Here is a 19,642-nt window from a genome sequence, read left to right on the forward strand (position 1 = left end):
TCAAAGGCTTTAACATGGATTTACATCATACTACACACATGTCAAAATAAATTTACATGAATCTTGTAATAAATCATGAATTAGAAATTCAATTATCATCATAATCATGAATACATTCAAGCCCAACATGAAATTCATGAAATCAACAAACTTGAAGTTTTAAAAAAGGTTCTTGAACTCCAAGGGTGGAAGGAAATCCTTGGATGAACACCTAACATACCTTGGTGCTTGAATTCCTGAAGATTGATGGTGAATTCCTTGAATCTTGATCTTGACTTTGATAGGTTAGGGTTTGTTCTTGAGAGGATTTGAGAGAAAGTGAGTGTATTTTGCTTATTTAGGTCTGAATCTCGTGTTTTAGGGGCTAATTACGGGTGGGAAAATGACCCAAATGCCCCTCTGGACGCGGGCTATTAATGACTGAAAGCGTGCCCAGTGACGCACAGACCGACGCACCGCGTCGATGCCATCGATGCGTTGACCAACGCGCTGCGTCGAGTTCGCGTTGGTTCACTGTAATTGCACTGAAAGCTGGGGGAAATTATCTGTCGACGCGATGGGTGATGCGACGCGTCGAGATCGCGTCGACCCACTGTTTTGATCACCTGAACATGGTTCAAACGAGGTACAAAAAATCTGAAACTCACCCAAAGTGATCTACTGACATTTCTGATCATAAATAAACCTAAAAATCGATACTTTAAGGTCATAAGGGTCATGAAGTAGGATCACCAACTTATGAAGGCTAAAATACTTCTAAGTATAAACACTTAGCTGAAATTTCTAAGTCTGAGACCTATTTTTAAGCTTTAATGGACTGAGTTAAGCTTAGAATTTTGCGGGATCTTACAATTTTTTTGAGTAAGCTCAAAATTAACTTTTTTAGTCAATTTTTAATTAAATGTTGAAATATTAAATTCGATAAATACATCAAATCCGATAGGAATCTAATCACAAGTGTAACCCACAACAATAATCAACTATGTGTGTATATTTTTTTTTTCATCGTGATGTAGTTCAGCGGTTCATTATATTATAGTAATTAATTTCTGCAAATTTTTCTCTCCACGAATTAAGAAAAAAATAGTATATTTATATGTATAGACATGTATGATTCGCATAAATATTGCATAAATATAACATAATAATTTTTTAAGAAAGTAATTATATGGCTCAAGAAATGATTTTCACGTTCGCATAAAAATTGCATTATCACCTTACACATAAAGTAGTGACCCGCTTAAATGTTATTGAATCGAACGGATCATATTTTTATGTATTATTTTAGTCACTCCTATAACTAATTTAATAGTACATTTTTTTATAATGTACAATCTTTATGATTTTTTTGTTTAAAATTATTTAAATGATACAAAATCTTAGAGAAAGAATTACTACATTTTACTTATGAATAGTAGAAATATTTTAAAATTTTGATTATACTACAATAAATTCTTATATTAACAAATAAAATTTTACAAGAAAATTGAAGACATTATATTGAAAATACATGGCTAACCTTTTATTAATCTGAATTAATTTTTTATCGTTATAAATGATGATATTACTCCCTCCATTTTATTTTACCCTTATACCAAAAATAAATACTTCATCTTACTCTTCCATTTTAATAAATCAAGAAAGGTATCGTGATACCAAATAATATAAATGAAAAAACTATAATGCTAAGTTTAATATTGTAGTATACATAACATTCATAAGACCAATAAATTATTTTTGCAGAAATCAAAAGCTACATTAACACCAACATCAAAAAAATAGAATGACAAGGAAAATTATACAGTGTATGTAAACAACGAAAATCAATCATAACGTTCAGCTTTAAAATAAAAGTAGCTTTAAAATAAAAGTCGTTGCTTTTACACCAAATAAACAAAATCAACCATAACTTTCGTCTCTAAAATAAAAGTTGTTGCTTTTACACCAAAAATTAAACAATGTAGGCTTGGCTATTACGTAATATTTAAGCACCTGAATGATTTCGATAAATCCAACTTGTGGCAGGGTAGTATGAAATCTACGATTATACGAATCTCCAAAATATTTCTTCTATCTTTTATTTTTTATTTTTTACGTTGCGCAGAACTTCTCACTTAAACTAAATCGCTATATAAAATTTCACGCAATATACATCAGTCATCCAAATAAATTAAGACTTTGGATTATGTTTGGACCTACATTTTGATATTTTAACTAAAATATTTTTTTCATTCATTTTTACTTGTTTAATAGAGTATATTAATTATAGATGTCTAATAAGTAATACTTAAAAACCTGATTAAGATCAACCTTTTCAAACTTAAAAACACATTTTCAAGAAAAAAAATTTAAAAACTTAGTCAAATATATTACGAAACATTGTCTTTAAAATGAAAAATATAAAATATGTTAAAACAGAGCCTTAAATAGGCCCCCATAAATTTTTAAAGGAAAAAAGCTCAAACATGAGATCAAACTATTAGAAATGACCCAGCTATGCTATTCGTTATAAGTTTGGCTCATCTATGCACTTTCATTGAAAGTTTGACTCATTTATGCATTGTCCTTATAGAAAAGTTCATTCGTACCCTTATTTTATAACGGTGATTTTTATAAAATTATTTTACCACATGACCTCTTATTACAGGTCCATATTACCAAATTTAAATCAATCAATATTTTTTAAAATTTAAAATTTAAAATTGAACCCATTAAAATGAAATTTGATCCACATAGTTAAATAAACATTAGATTTATTAAAAATAAAAATTGAACTAATTAAAGACAAAATCAAACTCATTAATTGTGTCGGATTTTATTTGAATGAGTATAATTTTTCATTTTAATTTAAGTAATATTGGTTGATTTAAGTTTGACGACTTGAACTTCTAATCAAAGGTCATATGACAAAAATAGTTTTGTAAAATCACGATTGCAAAATAATGGCACGAATTTTTTTTTAACGGCAGTAGCATAGACGAGCCAAACTTTTAAAGGCGATGACATATATGAACCAAACTTATAAGAACCATTTTCAGTAGTTCGATGGCATATCTAAGTGTAGACATCTAAAATTTGTGGGACTCTACAAACAAAATCTAAATTATGTTAGAGTTCTTAGAGTCTAATTTACCCTAAACCCTGAATTATGCCTATATAAAGAGGCAAATATTCCCTTAAAGAGGCATCTTGAATATCTCAGAAATTCGAGATATTCATAGATCAAAATCCTCTTTCTTGATAATCAAATACATAAAGAAGATCCATATTCCTATATTCGAAAAATACGCTACATCCCTCGAATTATGAAGATCCATATTCCTATGTTCGAGAAATACGCTACGAGCCTCGAATTATGAAGAAAATCATGAGGGATATTCGTTATTAATAAAATGTTCTTGTTTCTTCATGTTTTATTTGTGATTTTAATTTATTATTCATCATTGTAAAATTTGTTGCAAACAAATTGACACGTCCAATGGGACCAAATCTGTCCTTCATCTCTTCTCCCATAAATCATAAATCATATGTGTAAATTTGTAGCCGCATCAAATCTGCAGCCAAGATGGAAGCTCTATGGGTACTTCAAGACTCGTCATCAAGTACACTTCGACAAGCCTTGAAGCAGGGGCATTTGTCTAAAATTTGTGGGACTCTACAAAAAGAATCCAAATTTTGTTAGAGTTCTTAGAGTCTAATTTACCATAAACCCTGAATTATGCCTATCTAAAGAGACAAATATTCCCTTAAAGAGGCATCTTGAATATCTCAAAAATTCGAAATATTCATTGATCAAAATCCTCTTTCTTGATAATCAAATACATCAAGAAGATCCGTATTCCTATATTCGAGAAATACGTTACAGCCCTCGAATTATGGAGATCCATATTCCTATGTTCTAGAAATACGCTACGACCCTCGAATTATGGAGAAAATCATGAGAGATCAATCAAGGGAGGAACAGAATTGTACCCATATTCGTTATTAATAAAATGTTCTTGTTTTCTTCATGTTTGATTTGTGATTGTAATTTATTATTCATCACTGTAAAATTTGTTGCAAATACTAAGCCTTTTCCAACTTTTAATATATTATATTTATTTTAATGACTTTTTTTGTTTAAAATTATTTAAAAGATACAAAATCTTAAAGGCAGAATGACTACATTTTACGTATTTACAATAGAAATATTTTAAAATTTTGATTGTAATGCAACAAATTCCTTTACCAACAAATAAAATTTACAATGATATTCAAGATATTATTTGAAAATACATGGATAACATCTTACTAATTTAAACTAAGTTTTCTCATTATAAATTATAATATTACTCCCTTCTCTTTATTTTACCCCTATACCAAGAATAAATGTTTTAATTTACTCTATCATTTTGATAAATAAAAGAAGTTATTAAGGTGCCACATACTATGAAATGAAAAAAAAAAGAGTATAATGTGAAGTTAGAAGTTTTACGTTTAAAAAAATATAAATAACATAAATACCAATTTTTTAAAAGTAATTACACTTTCTCTCACTTTTTTAATTTTTTACTCCCTCTCCCTATTAATATACATAACATAGCCGATGCTATGTATATGTGGGATTTTTGTAATATATTTAGGGAGTTGAGATTTTTTGTAATATTGAAAAGATAAGTTGTGTATTTGTGTAATTTTTAGTTAAAAATATTACACTATACATAACATATATAGAAAATCATGATAAATACCAATGAATTACTTTTATAGAAATTAAAAGCTTATTTACGCGACATCCTTAATATATCCTTATTGTGCATCATTTACCTTCATATTATTATGTTACAAATCGGGCTATTATTTTGGATTTAGAATGGTGTTTTTTACTTGGATATGTAAAACTTTGATATGTAATTCAAATTTATAAAATATTTAATTATTTTAATATAAAAATAAAATTGAACTGTACGTGATATCCGTGATTTTTTTTAGTGAGCTCAAAATTAACATTTTCAGCCAACTTTTAATTGTAAGTCGGAATATTAATTCGAAGAATACATCAAACTTGATACGAACTTAATCGTAAGTGAAAACAACAACAATAATCAACTATGTGTGTATGTTTTTTTTTTCTTTTTAATCACGATGTAGTTCAACAGTTCATTATACTATAGTCATTAATGTGTGCAAATTTTTCTCTCCACAAATTTAAAAAATATAGTATCTGTGTGTACAAATATATATATATATATATATATATATTTTGGTAAATAGGATACTTATATTAACTTCATAACAAAAAACCTACAGAGAGAAGTTTGGTAACACCGCCACCATAGTATCTGCACTTTGTGCAATATTTACAGACCATCAATTAGAGCCTAACGTAGTACTAGTAGGAATATTAACATATGAACTAGGTGTGCAAATATATTTGATTCGTAAGTGTAATAATTTTCTTTGAAAGTAACTACATAGTTCAAGAAATGGTTTTCACGTTTGCATAAATACTGCAATATCGCCTTATACATAAAGTAGTGACCCGCTTAAGTTTTATTGAGTTGGACCGATCATATTTTTATGAATTATTTTAGTCACTCCTATAACTAATCTAATGTTCAAGAAATTTTTTCCATTCTCAGGTAATATTGAATTTTCGCCTCATGCATAATTCAAAGTTTTTCACAATTATGAGTTCCTGGAGAAACATAATTTTAGTTATTTTGGTTGTGAGGACGATTTAATAATTAGGTAGCCCTCGAACTCTAATTAAGGGTGGAGCAGCCCCATCCATTGTACCATAATCCAGATTGGTGAGACCGATTTAATGTTGAGGCTAGTAAAGTTGTACAAGTGAGTATTTGGAATTGAACTTGAAAAAAAGATACTTCAAAAATTGAATAGTTGATTAGTATGAAATCACATGATTTATATTTTATCATTATAAAAGGCTATTTTTCTACACCAAGTTCTTTAATACAGCTAAGGAAAAATCCAAACATGTCTTAGTCACTTTTCTGTCTAAAATTTCTATTTAGTCGCTTTCTCATCCATTTCAAAAAATTTGTATGCTCTTATTAGTACCTTAAACTTGGCATCTCTTTGCCTAAATATATCTATATGTTACAGGGGACCAATATGATAATTATTTCTTCTCAAAGACATTGGCAATTGGCATTAACAATTTAGTTGGTAATCTTACACTAATTGTCGTTAATATTCGTCATTATCAGACCCCTATGTAATTCACATACCAATTTAATTATAAGACCTTTTTTGTTGACAAGGCAAATTATTGGACAATTGACACGCTACAAAAAGATAAAATATAAGAGAAATAGACCAAAACAATTTCAAGTTACTGGCTTGTTGTATTGGACGGTATTGATGAGTCATTTGATTCATGAAAGAAACCCTGTTTTTTTTTTTTTGCTTTTGATGCCGGGGGAGTAACTGGTAAAGTTGTTGGTCACATGGGTTCAAGCCGTGGAAACAGCTTCTAACAGAAATACAAATTAAGATTGTGTACAATATACACTTGTCGTCTGGCTCTTTCCCAAATTCTATGCATAACGAAAACTTTAGTGCGTCGAATTACTATTTCGTTTTTGATGTACAGGGAATCTATGGTAAGAGGAAGATGAAAGTTATCCTAAAAGAACAATAATAATAATAATAATAATAATAATAATAAAGAAGAAGAATGGAATATTCATTCTCTAGACTTGTGATATGGTGGGGTAATAACTTGGCTTCCAAGGTGTTCTTTCCTTGAAAATTCTACCACTCACTCACTGACGAATCACAATACTTGCTTTCTTAATGGAGTAGTTCAGAAAACTACTTTTTTGGGAGAAAAAGGAATTGGAATAACAGTCAAACAAGAAAAGAAGGGAAACTAATAAATGGTCTTGAAAACAAGTATGGATTCCTCACGTCTCTTAGATCGTTAGCCTAATTGTCACTGTCTTTAGACTTCAGAGAGTTGAAAAGGTGACAGGATGCTGCTGATTATGAAATACTAATGTTTACGCACTATATTCACTCTTCAAACTATTGCCTCAATTCATTTTTACTTGTCACGTCTTGCCATCCGCCTAACTTAGTAAACTAAAAATAGCCGGCAGACATATAGTATGTGTATAATTCATGTGTATAGTCACGTATAATTTATGTATACCGACTAGAAAAAATCTCTCTGTCACGTAAAGAACCCGTAGATCAATCAATATTTTAAGTTTTAAATTTTAATTCAGATGTTTGAAAACTATATGAAAGATGTTATAAATTACAATTCTTCTTATATTACTATGAATCTTAAAATGCTGAGCAATCAATGCAATTTGATTTCAAATAGTAAAAGTGAACGGTGGAAGTATAACAAGCACGACTATCACAGTCCTACCGGACCAAATTAGTTGAAGTCAGTTAAGTGAATCCTTGGATCAGTCCTTTTTTTGGCTGGCCGGGGGTTGGGGGGGGGGGGGGGGGGGTTATTCACTCTCAGAGAAACCAAAGGGATACTCAGGCACACCCATATATTAGCTTTAAAAGAAGATGACATTATTACATGCAAGCATATATTTGTGATACACCGATTATTTGTTACTTCTCAGTGAGTTTGCAGATAATACATGGTAAAGACAAAGTAACACTCATCTATAGAGGGATAATAGGACGTAATCTGCAATACTTCTGCAAATTTATAGAGTGGGAGGGATCCATATATAGCCATGAGTTTGAACGTAGCCGGCATTTTGCAACAACTCATCTGCTTCAGCAGGGCCTCTGCTGCCTGGCTTGTATGGAATTGGCTTCATCTCTCCATTGTCAATTCTATGCAAAAGAGGGGTAAAAATCTCCCAAGCCGCCTATATTTAACAGAGTAAGGGTTATCACCAACCGCGTTTATGTAACACCAGCATATGTACCAAAAAAGAAAATGCACTGCCTACCTTGAGCTCATCTCTGCGCACAAAATGCTGTTGATCCCCTCTTATTCTGTGAAAAAATAAGAGAACATTATTAATCCAGATATGATGTTGTTATCTTCTAGTCTGCTTAATGCAAGAACCAAACAGTCAAAACTAAAGCAATATGCACAAAGGCTGAGAACCATACGTGTCGAGAATCAGACGTTCATAAGCCTCTGGAATGACAACCCCTTGGTAACGCTGCCTATACGACAGGTCTAATTCACTTTGAACGGCTGACATTTCAAGTCCAGGCTGCTTGACCTGCATTATAGAAACAAAAAATGCATCACCAAGGAGCACAAACAGAAGAGGTTCGTTTTCTCCTCTCTCTCTCGCTCTCTCAATACCTCTTACATGTTAATACGCATGAGAATTAAGTCCTAGAATTATCTGAAGCAGAGAATTCGATAGGGATAAATAAGTGCAGTATATCGTAAGTTCGATTCGAAAATGTCTAGTGGGTAAATTGTAATTTGAACACTTCCTGCACATTACAGCTCAGAAACTATTTGATGAACAACCAAACTAGTAGCTTGAACAGTACAACTAGCGCAGGGAATTATTCTTACCGTAAGCTTCATGTACATGGCTTCTGAAGGCTGGAGGCGTATGACAAACTCGTTTCTACCCTGCTTTTGACCTGCTTAATATGTCACAAAGGTATTTACCATCATTGAACTTGACTGAATATCTGATACTCAGCAATAAAGTCACAAAGGGAACAAGTAGATGACCAAGTGGGTGAATTTTCATGTAAAGCATAAAGAGTTGACAGAAAACCAAGAATGCAATATGGTATTAAATTATCTAGCAACGCTGAACTTCAATTAGAAGAATCAGAAGCAGCAATCATGATTTAACCTATGAACATCAAAGTTCTATCCCGAGCTTGTGATACTATTATCTTTGCACCCTCCTTGATAACTAACCCAAAGCTCCAGCTCTTCATAGAAATTTCTTTTTAACAGATAATCTCTCTTTACAGAAATACTGGAAGGAGCTAACTTTCAAGTAGAGAAGCGCTCTGATGTTAATGTATATATATTGTCAATGAAGAGGGTTCATATTTCAAGTTTCAACTACTTACAATAATCAAATAACATTCTCAAATGAAATCAAAGGGCAAGCGATTTCATATCTGAAAAGAAGAAAAATAACCCAAGTTGCATCACTTCTTGAGATACCCTCCTCGTATCAACCAGAAGTAGGTTTTTTTCTGGCTCAAGTAAATTGATGCATGCTAATGGAGATGCAATTTGGTAGTATAGGTGATGAAATTTTCCAGTCTATGTAACATGAGCTAACAATCAAACATCTAGAAAATGTCAAGAAGTAGGACAAAAATGATATTATTATCCTTAGAGAGATCCTGACACATACATTTAAATATATCACCAGGAACATCCTTAAACTGCACTCTTATTTCTGCTTTTCTTGAATTTAGTGCTTTTCCGGCCTTCATTATAAAGGGCACACCTGCAGCAGGTAAGCCACATATACATAAGATAGCCAAGATAGAGATAAGATGAGCAGCCAGAGTACATCTCTGAAACAACAGATAAAACAGCAGTCTATGGCTGAGATCAAACATTAAAATACTAGTTTTAAACTTGTGAAATTCTTTTCTAACCTTCCCATCTTTCATTGTGTATGCGTAAAACCATAGTTGCAAAAGTAGGAGTGTTTGAGTTGTCAGGAACTGTTGGGTCATCCTTATAGCCTTCATATTGTCCAAGAACAACCTCTTCATCTTTAATTGGAAGCATTGATTGAAGGACCTGTGTGGATAATAAAACAAATAAGTGAAACAAGCACAATTATGTGAAAATGGAGTATTGGTTCTTCAAGTCACTTGTCTTAATTCCTAAGTGGATAATAAAACAAATAAGCGAGACAAGCACAATTCTGTGGAAATGGAATATTGTTTTTCCCGTCAGTCATTTTTAATTCGTGGTAGACCTTGGATTCAGCTAACTAATACTCAGATGGAAAAAAGAAAGAGCAAAGAGTAGTCACAGTGATTTGTCTTATCTTATTTATCTTACAAAGAAGCAATCAACCACACTGATTTTGCTGCAGTGTTGGCCTGATACATACCTTAACTTTTTCATCCCGAATATGTTCAGGCTTCAGCGAAACAGGCTTCTCCATCGCGACAAGGCAAAGGACCTGCAGTTGGGAAGGTCACTAATGGTAAGAATTAATGTACCCAAGCATAGTGGAGAGTTCAACTGTTCAATCAGAGCAAATGAAACTAAGAATAGCAGGAAAGAATGGGTGAGGTAATGTATTCCACCCCACCAGACCCCTGATGTTTTGAATTAATACAAGAACAAGCCCACGCAAGGAAATAAATGCATCTATCAAAAGTATGTTGATGGATTTTCCAGATCTGAATCAATGCATTGGTTTTACCACAATCCTGAGACATAGTCAGGAACTGGCTTCTTGTAATGTACTTCCAGGAGAGAACCTGTGAAATACATTACCTGCGTAAACCCCATAATTCATGTTTCTAACAAACAAAGGTATTGATATGATGATTCAAAAACAACTACTACGCCCCAATTCCAACAAGTTTGGAGTCGGTTATATGAACCCTTACGGACCATGTACTTCCAGTTAAACTTATAGGAGTACAAAATAAAAATATACTGTAGCACTTAAAGAGAATAATTATGGGTCACCTGCAATAGATGGTTCTGAATAATGTCACGTATAATCCTGCAAAATGAATGAAAGGGTAAGATTAATTATTACAAAAAGTTTCAAAATGCAGCTTATTGAAGCACAGAGAAGGAAAATTTATAGGATTCATTTAGATACATCTGCTAAGGCTATAAATGATCCTTCAAGTTAGGGAGCAGAAGCCATTGTTTCAAGGAAAAAAAAAAAGGAATAGCCATATTAACTGGAATTTGGATGTGCCTTCTTGCTGATATTACGGAATCACTTTCCAAATGGCATCAAATATCAGCAAACCTGCCAAGAACCAGAGGAACCTGTGACCTAGTCTGTACCCAAGTAGCTTTTAGCTGGCTTTGTTGTTCAACCTCAAAACCCTCCAAAAGAACAAATAGTAGAATATCTCCGTAACCCATGTCATGACACGACCCGTTCCTCATAAGACATATTATGGTGGAATTTCCACTCTCTTTCTGCCTCTAGCAGGTCACTCTACTCTCTAACCTGAACTCATAGACAATCGACAACTACTCTATTCATCAATCACGTAGCACTCAATGTTATTATATTTCAAAGAATTACATTGGGGATGAGAGTATCTTCAAAATCCAACAATAAGAGAAGGTGCACAGAGAAAATAACAGAAGTTCTCAACCACATCTAGGAGACAAAGGCATACCCATATTCATCAAAATATCCACCGCGACCTTCAGTTCCAAAGTCCTCTCTAAACACAATCTGCAAAAGTGGAGAAAAAAGGTGATCATTTGGAGGCAACAGACATCAAAACTAAAATACTCTACAAAATATGGAACGAGAAACAGAAAGGACAAAAGGAAACTAATGGGGTAAGTTAGCTGATGTGATATCTAAATATTGATCTAATATTGACAACCGAGATTTCGCTTCATGATCTCAGCCATCATATAGGCTCATCATGTGGTTCTTCTCCATACACCAGATAGTAATAAAACAACTAAACCCCCAGGTAAGGCATTCACTCTAAATAACAGATCATTCCCTCATTATGATTTGCGAGAGACGTGTAACAAGAGGTAATTCAAGAATCTGATCCTTGAGTAACAAGGTAAGCAAAGCTGACAATTTAAGTGGTGCAGACGTATCTCCTTATGTACTCAAGTGAAGCCCTCGTCTCCTGCCCTGTAGGCACATCTACCTTTCTTCTTTTCATTATCAGTGTGATGTGAGTACCTAACTTTTTTAAATTTGTTACAGTTTCAAATATGATACGGATGAGAAGAGTAGTAAGAGTAAGCGTTCAAGTACTGATGCTATAACCTTAAAGGTGGAAGATTCTCCCAGTCCGTTAATTTTCTTTATAGGTTATATTACAAGAAATTAGTATTGTACACATGTATCTTAGAAGGAGAAATATACCTGTATATTATCAATGTTGTCACGATTCCAGAGAGGCAAAAAGAAGCGATTTGCAAAACGCAGCACCAACTGCAGTAGTTTTCATAAAATATGAGATAAAGGCACGTTTCATTTGAACTTATACTCAACAAAATAGCATGTTTTGGAAAGTACCAAATTCTGAACCAACTCCTTCCCCAAATAATGGTCAATGCGGTAAATTTGGGGTTCCTCAAATAGTTCTCCTATTTGGGAACTTAGTTGCTCAGCTGAAGCTAAATCCTTGCCAAAGGGCTTCTCAACAACAATGCGAGTCCAACCACCAAGATCAGCTGAAATAGTGCAAGAAAATCTTTAACAATTTCTGTTGAGTTTACAAAAGCATTGCAAGCAAAAATAGAAACAGCTACTTATTCGCGTGCAATGTAACCAAGTACCATGAGTTGAGGACATCTTACGTAAGTCATACAGTTAGCTGGCAATTCTTTTTTTTTCAAATTAAAATCAGAATGAAAGAGTTCAACAGAACATCCAAGCAGTAGACTGCAAAAATTACAAGCTAATGAAAACTTAACACAATGTTTTACCAATTTGCACCAAAAAAGAATTGATTGTTCGCTGAAAAGGAGATTTTTCTTTTCTTGGACAAGTCAAGTTTATACATTCCATTTTACTTCTACAAAAATACTAAATTTGATCTTCCTGTTTAAAGAATGTAATAACTATCATTAATTTTTTATGACAATTTTCAAGCTAAAAACGAACAATTTTTCTTTAAAAAAGCAACAACGTCAAGAAAGGAAGGTAAGGAAACAGTATCATGTATTCATAATTTTTATTCACATTAGGATAGTACCATCTATAACCATGCAGAAATGTTTAATGTTGTTTTCTGAAGACTACTAATGAAAGACCTAAAGAATGAGGATTGCATTAGTAATCAGTCAAGTTGAACCCATTATGAGAAGAATACATACATTTGTTCATACAATAACTTTTTATCATTCTGCAAACTGAGGGATATACTGATGGTGGAAGAGCAAAGTAGAAGAGTCTTCTGGATGATCCTTCTGTGCTATTTTTTGAGATTTCATGCTCAGATATCGCCTTGTCCAGTGCAGTAAAGCCCTCCCCAGAATCATAAGAGCCACTGACGTATTTAATCTGAAAGAGCGATAGCGAGTGAGCAAATAGAACATCAGTTTAACAATGAAGAGAATATAAACAATCTTTTCACTCACCAGTTGCAGAAACTCTGATACTTCGTGATTTTCTTTCTCCTGAGAGAGATATCTGCAATCAGAAAAGGTCATTAAGCCCCAGTCCCGCTCCCCGAGATTTGCAAGATAAGTGTACTGCAGTAAAGTGAAAATATACAAAATAGAATAATACTGTAATCAGAACGCAGCTGAAGTACAACAAAAAGATCATTCTTTTTGAGGGGAGTGTACGGGGCACATGGTGGCAAGAACAATCCTAAAGAAGAATAGATGATCTTGAAAACACTTCCTATTTTTCAGAAAAAATAATCAAAGCTGTGGTATATCCTCATTATCCCATAATAGACGAGACCAAGACAAAAAGTATATGAAGAGTATTGACATAAATAAAGACAAAGTCAACCATAAAATACTTTTATCGTGAAATAGAGACTGGAAAATGCAACAGACATCACACTCACCCACGGATACGACTTCTCAATTCGTCGTCAGAAATTTTGGTCCTTGCATAGCCAAAAATGTGAACTTCATTGGATTGCAGAAATCCCTGAGAATGCCCAGCCCAATGCCAAAGTTAGCACATTGTCCAAATGAGCTCCATAAACTGTTTAACTAGTAGTATAACTGGATATGATTAGTTAGATCTTTTCTATGATTAGGCTATACATAGAGTTTTGACATGAGATATGCAGGAAATTTGGGGGGGGGGGGGGGGGGGGGGGGGGGAGGAGTATGGAGTGTGGGAGTGGTGGGGGGCGGGGGGGGGATCAGATTACCGAAAAACAAAAAACAAAATGTCAACCTTGTAAGGATCAAAAGTAATGAGACGTGAACTGCACCTGCCGGTAGAGGTTGTAGAGTGCAGGAAAAGTTTTCTTCTTGGCAAGATCACCAGAAGCACCAAGAACAATAATAGAAAGACACCCAGTTTCAGGTATATTATCATTATCTCTAAAAGAATCCTTCCTTATAGAACCCCTTTTCTCAATGCACCATGATGCTGCCATCTTCAAGCCCCCACAACCAACTCAACCTCAATTCAGCCAAGTATGATCCCTTCAACCTAGTGAGTTATACTCTATAAATCAATAATCAGTCAATCAAACACTGAGAATGGTGATTAAAACAACAGTATCCATTCCATCACTAACATAAAAGATTCTGAAAATTGGGAAATCAATAGCATTCATTCAATCACTAATACAAAAGATTCTGAATAATGGGATGTTAACAAGATTTACAAAGGCTGCATAAAGTAATTCATTCAATCACTAATACAAAAGATTCTAAAAACTGGGAAGTTCTCAAGATTTGAAAAGGCTGCATAAAGTAATCAACTTTACTAACTTAGACTACTAATATTCACAAAGAAAAAGCAGACGATCCAAAATAGTTAACGACAACATAAGCATATAACTAAACCTGAATTAGCAGGCAATAATGTACGGAAGATCCAGAATATTAGATAGCAAACTTTAAACCAAAACTAAGCAACCAATGAACTAACAGATGACCACAAGTTACCAACTTTTAGGTACTGAAAAGGAAAGAAAACAGTAAACAGAAATCAACACCTGAAGAAATTGTAAGATAAAAACTACACAAAAGCAAAAAGATTTTTCGGAGATTAGTAGGATTTTTGCAGATTTAAGAATAAAATTATCGATATGCCCTTTACCTACCACTTTGTTTGACTTGCATATACGAAATTCTGGAGAGCCGCCGTAGTATTTGACGTCTTTCAATATTCCTAATTCCGACCAACCACTTTTAACGCCATTTTTCATTTCACATACATATTTTCACATTGTTAATCTATAATTAGAAAAAGTAAATATAGTAATTAATTGTTGTGATCAACGTATTATTAGTAAACGTGTCAATTAGTTAAGCATTTTATGGTTCTGTAATTTAATGGTAATGGAGACAGGAGAGAGTCAAGAGTGGGTAGTCCTTCCAAGATTCAAAAGAAAAGGTTTAGAAAATTAGATATTTTAATGAGAATAGTAGAACACCACTCTAGACTCGTTTATGACTTTAATTAGATATAATTAAAAAAATTAACTACTCCCTTTATTACAAAAAATAAATAGTTAGTTTATTATGACCTCTCAATACTATCCAAATAAAATGGCTATACTTAAATTTATATTTTTAAAGTATAATTAATAGAATTAATTTGATAAAATAAATTTTTAATAAATATTTTTTTTAAAAAAATGTTGAATGGCCAGAGATCAATTATTCAGCGCTACATTATTCCATTTTGTTTGACAGATTTTAAGTATATCATATTGCGGAGATAAATAAACTTGACGTAGAAAAAGTTGTTTTCAATATAGCCTGAACTCAAGCAAAGACGATTCAAAAACATATATTTTTAATATTTATGTAATTGAAAATTTACTCCTATCATAAACTGATATCACTGGTAGGTCATCAGTTTGTCTGTAGCCTGAATTATATAGCGCCAACAATAAAATAATTGGGGAGATTTGAAAAGATTTTGTTTTGATTTGATTGTATTACTATTTATAATAAGTGTCAATAAGCAGGCACGTCTTCGACATACCTGCTTGTGCTGCTTGCTTCGGCTACTTCAATCGTAATTTTACTATATTATCTATAATTAATTACTATAAGTCATTTAAGTATTTAAAATTTTTTAATATTAAATAAAAATATAAAATATAAAATAATCGACACGTTTACTTGTGTTGCCCGCTTCAGCTGCTTCAATCGTAATTTGATTATACTACCCCAAATTAATTACTATAGGTTATTTAAGTATTACTTATATATAATAAGTGTCAATAAGCAGGCACGTCTTCGACATGCCTGCATGTGCTACTTCAATCGTAATTTTACTATTTATCCCTAATTAATTACTATAAGTTATTTAAGTATTTAATAATTTGTAATATTAAATAAAAATATAAAATAATCGACATGCCTGCTTCATCTGCTTCAATCGTAATTTGATTATATTACTCCAAATTAATTACTATAGATTATTTAAATATTAAAAAATTATAATATTTAATAAATATATAAAATTGATAAAAAATAATAAATTAATTTTTGATTTTTTAAATTAACTTGATGTCTTCTATGATGCCTATTTATGTTTTTTTCACAAGTATTTTTTAAAGTAATTTTATTATATCACTTCTAACTAGTTATTATAAGTCATTTAAGACACGAGTTCTTCGCTGCTTCAATCGTGATTTTATTATATCACCCCTAATTAATTATTACGATCGCATTAGAAAATTAATAATATTTCATAAAATAGACATAAAATCATATGTCAACATAAAATATTTGATTGACTATCGAAATTATATTACTATCACATAAGTTAACTTTTGAAATTATATCAGTGTCACTTAAATTAAAATAGAAGAAATAGTATTATAAATCACAATAATTAAAAATTAAAATTATTTTAATAATTAATTATCTAAATTATATTTTTATAACATAAATTAAGATTAAAAAATAATATATATTGGATCCGTGATAGTATGGGCCCTTCAATGTCTAGTTCTCCGAATAAATATTGAATTCCTATATTGAGCATGATAGAGGCTGCTTATTTTTGACCCAGAGAGGCGCTATAGAATTCTTTTCATATGCTATTTAGATTGTGGAAATTTTCATTTTATTAGAAATTGTCAACAAAGGGGAGACCCCTTGACTTTTGAAACTAAGTCCTTAAATTGGCTATCGACAGATACAACAACAATTACATACCCACTCCAATTCCACCTAAATTGCTACGACTTTCCCAAAAAAGTTGATGCACCAGTATCAGATCCTTCAAAAATACATTTTTTTTTTTTTTGGAGAATTTGACATACACCCACCAAAGACATTTTTGAAGAGTCTGAACAGCTTAGAATTCCACTAATGGAGTCCGGAGAGGATAGTGTGTAACCTTACCCATACAAAGTAGAGAGATTGTTTCTTATAGACCCTCGGTACAAATAAAAACAACACAAAGTAGTTTGCAAAAGGAATGAACAAAGCAAGACAAAATGCTAAACAGAGCACGACAAGACACACTTAAGTTCATTTTCAATCAATATGTTTGAACATATTTCCAAGTTTCAACCTCCTCTTTGGCATACTACTCCAGAAAGTGACCATCCATTTGAAGTAACGAGACCATGCACATATGCTTTAGCTTCTAGTGACAACTGATTACAGAACAAAGGATTACAGATAACACTTTATTAGAGTAAAGTATAACCCTAAGATCAATCATATCACAGTTTCAACCACTTTGGCTTAATTTTCTTCTTATCAGCAGCAGGCTTTTGATCTTGTACGGAAGCAGGGGGGTTGCGTGCTGGAGATTCATCTCAATCATAGTATCCAGTCCTTGCAAAGAGAAGACCTCTTCTTGAAGATAGGATCCTGAGGCTGCAGCACCATCATCACCTGAAAAAAAGAAAAGAAAAAACGAATAAAGTTAGCAGAAGATTCATTAAAACCGGGGTATATATACCTAAATAAAAGAAGAGAGCAGAAGAACACTAGCAGTAGATATCTAATGGGATAATGACGGTATGGGACCATGGGTACTTTGAGCATATCCTTTAAAATTACATATTCATAAAGAATGATTGAATCTGCACGGAAATAATCCCTGAACATATGTAGTAGCCAATTCCACGAATCATAAGAAAGGAACAAACGGAAAAAGAAAATTAAGTTTACTTAAAACCACTTTTTCCCTCTCCATGGAGTAGACATGTTGGAGAAAAGTAAGCATACCAATTACACTAGAACCTTTGATTCTCCCACAACCCCAGAAGGGAGAAAAAGAGAGAAAATAACCTTAATTGTCACCCAACCTTAAGCCATTTACATCTAACAACTCCAACCTACCATTATTACTAGTCAACAAACTTCTCCTGTTTCATTATTCCTGTACACTAAAACCAGAAAAAATAATCTCCATTTTGGCGGAATGAGATCCTCCATAATGCGGAAAAAGAATCTAATTGAAGTGTCATAGTAAAGCCACGCCTCACATTCCTAGACACTCTCCAGTCTCCAATGCTTGGCTTCTATGAACTGTCCTCTTGGTAGAGACAAAGTTCAGCCTCAAGGAAAATTGTTGTTGCCATCAAGAGCACTTGCACTTAATGCTTACGTAGCTTAACCCAAACATAGTGACTTTATGTGCTCATTGTGTACACAAATTTTCGCAAATAAGAATCATGCTAAAAGCCTAAAGACACAAGGGAAGCTGCTCAAAGACCATGTTCATCCTCTCAGACGTAGCTTGATCAAGCATAGCGACCTATGTGCTTATTGAGTATGGAATTTTTTGGAAATAAGAAAGCATGCTAAGCCTAAACGCCCAAGACAAGCTCAATGACCAAACAAGGATTGTTGGGAGGAATTTCTTTTGCTGGCACTCTCAAAGGCTTGTTACTTGATTTCAAGTGAATGTGAGCACACATCAGTCTCTAGCCTCCTATTTCCAAATGGAAATCAACTATTTCTGGTGTCTTATGTATATTCAGAGGTTAATACATATACCCACATGGATGTTTTACCAATCATCCATAAGATAAGAAACAACATAAAATCGTAATTTTTTTTTTTTTGAAACCAATCATCCATAAGATAAGAAACAACATAAAATCGTAATATTTTTTTTTTTTGAAACTGACAACATAAAATCGTAAATTAAGTAGGCAAAAAGAGCATGAGCATCTACAGAGTTGGGTTGGAGAAACTTTTTTTTGGATAAATACAACTATTATTGACGAAACCAACATTAACAGTGTGCTTGTACCAATATTATGGCTGACAGCTCCCAATCAATAAGAGATTCAGGATTCCAGAGATGAAAAGATATGCCAGAGCAGGTTAGTGATTAACGAATATAAACCTTCCCCCTAAAAGCGCAAAGACTAAGTAGAAGTGTATCAATCATGATTAGGTCAAGGCGAAAGATTCTCTTAAGCTAAAAGTACTTTAGCCCCTCGCACCTCCCTGTTGCAAAGTTTTCTTAGAGTGATCACCTAAAACATTCAACATCACTAAATCACCACTGAAGTATATTAAGTATGCAAGTCATTGCAGGTTCAATGCCCAAATATATAACAAAGGTTTCAAAGAATAAAGTTACGAAAGAGCAGAGGATTCAGACAGTTACAGTTCTCTTTTCTTTTCTTTATGAAGTACGAAGTTTTCATTGACAAAAGCCAACTGGATGGTGCCATAATATGAAAGCAAAAGCTTGAGAGGTTTTGGAGCAAAAACAAAAGATAGTAAGCTTTTGGAGTCAGACAGTTAACAGTTTTCACTAACCTTTGGGCAGATCATAAGAGAAATAGACAACAGCACCAGGAATAAATCCAGCTCAAGGGAAAATTCAAAAAA

General features: G+C 32.8%; 1 protein-coding gene and 1 non-coding gene across 7 annotated transcripts; both read right to left on the reverse strand.

Annotated features, from left to right (window-relative positions):
- Window positions 1–7,489: 7,489 nt before the first annotated feature.
- LOC107860735 (glucose-6-phosphate 1-dehydrogenase, cytoplasmic isoform) lies at window positions 7,490–15,280 on the reverse strand. 6 transcript variants are annotated; one of them, XM_016706196.2, is made up of 16 exons: window positions 14,920–15,280; window positions 14,077–14,315; window positions 13,699–13,784; window positions 13,259–13,310; window positions 12,995–13,181; window positions 12,192–12,349; window positions 12,039–12,107; window positions 11,320–11,378; window positions 10,643–10,679; window positions 10,053–10,124; window positions 9,586–9,733; window positions 9,336–9,431; window positions 8,525–8,595; window positions 8,101–8,216; window positions 7,935–7,980; window positions 7,490–7,850 (listed from the first exon to the last, which is right to left on the reverse strand). In XM_016706196.2, the coding sequence occupies exons 2-16, from the start codon at window positions 14,242–14,244 to the stop codon at window positions 7,683–7,685; spliced, it is 1,533 nt and encodes a 510-aa protein (XP_016561682.1). In that variant the 5' UTR covers window positions 14,245–14,315; window positions 14,920–15,280; the 3' UTR covers window positions 7,490–7,682. The 6 variants fall into 6 exon arrangements, with proteins under 6 accessions (XP_016561682.1, XP_016561685.1, XP_016561686.1 ...); XM_016706199.2 differs by having other exon boundaries at window positions 14,077–14,300; window positions 14,920–15,197; XM_016706200.2 differs by having other exon boundaries at window positions 14,077–14,300; window positions 14,812–14,926.
- Window positions 15,281–17,300: 2,020 nt separating this feature from the next.
- LOC107861495 lies at window positions 17,301–19,642 on the reverse strand. The gene is made up of 2 exons (XR_007052639.1): window positions 19,571–19,642; window positions 17,301–17,683 (listed from the first exon to the last, which is right to left on the reverse strand). It is a non-coding gene; the product is annotated as an uncharacterized LOC107861495 (transcript).

The sequence above is a fragment of the Capsicum annuum genome, chromosome 2 (genome assembly GCF_002878395.1).
Source record: "Capsicum annuum cultivar UCD-10X-F1 chromosome 2, UCD10Xv1.1, whole genome shotgun sequence".
Taxonomy (NCBI): domain Eukaryota; kingdom Viridiplantae; phylum Streptophyta; class Magnoliopsida; order Solanales; family Solanaceae; genus Capsicum; species Capsicum annuum.

Coding starts and splice junctions, on each gene's coding strand:
- LOC107860735 (XM_016706196.2), bottom strand. CDS start 14,244: ATGGCAGCATCATGGTGCATTGAGAAAAGGGGTTCTATAAGGAAGGAT. Junction 10,680..11,319: donor GGATATTTTGATGAATATGG/GTATGCCTTTGT, acceptor TTCATTTTGCAG/GATTATACGTGACATTATTC. Junction 8,596..9,335: donor TCCTGGTGATATATTTAAAT/GTATGTGTCAGG, acceptor CATATTAAGCAG/GTCAAAAGCAGGGTAGAAAC.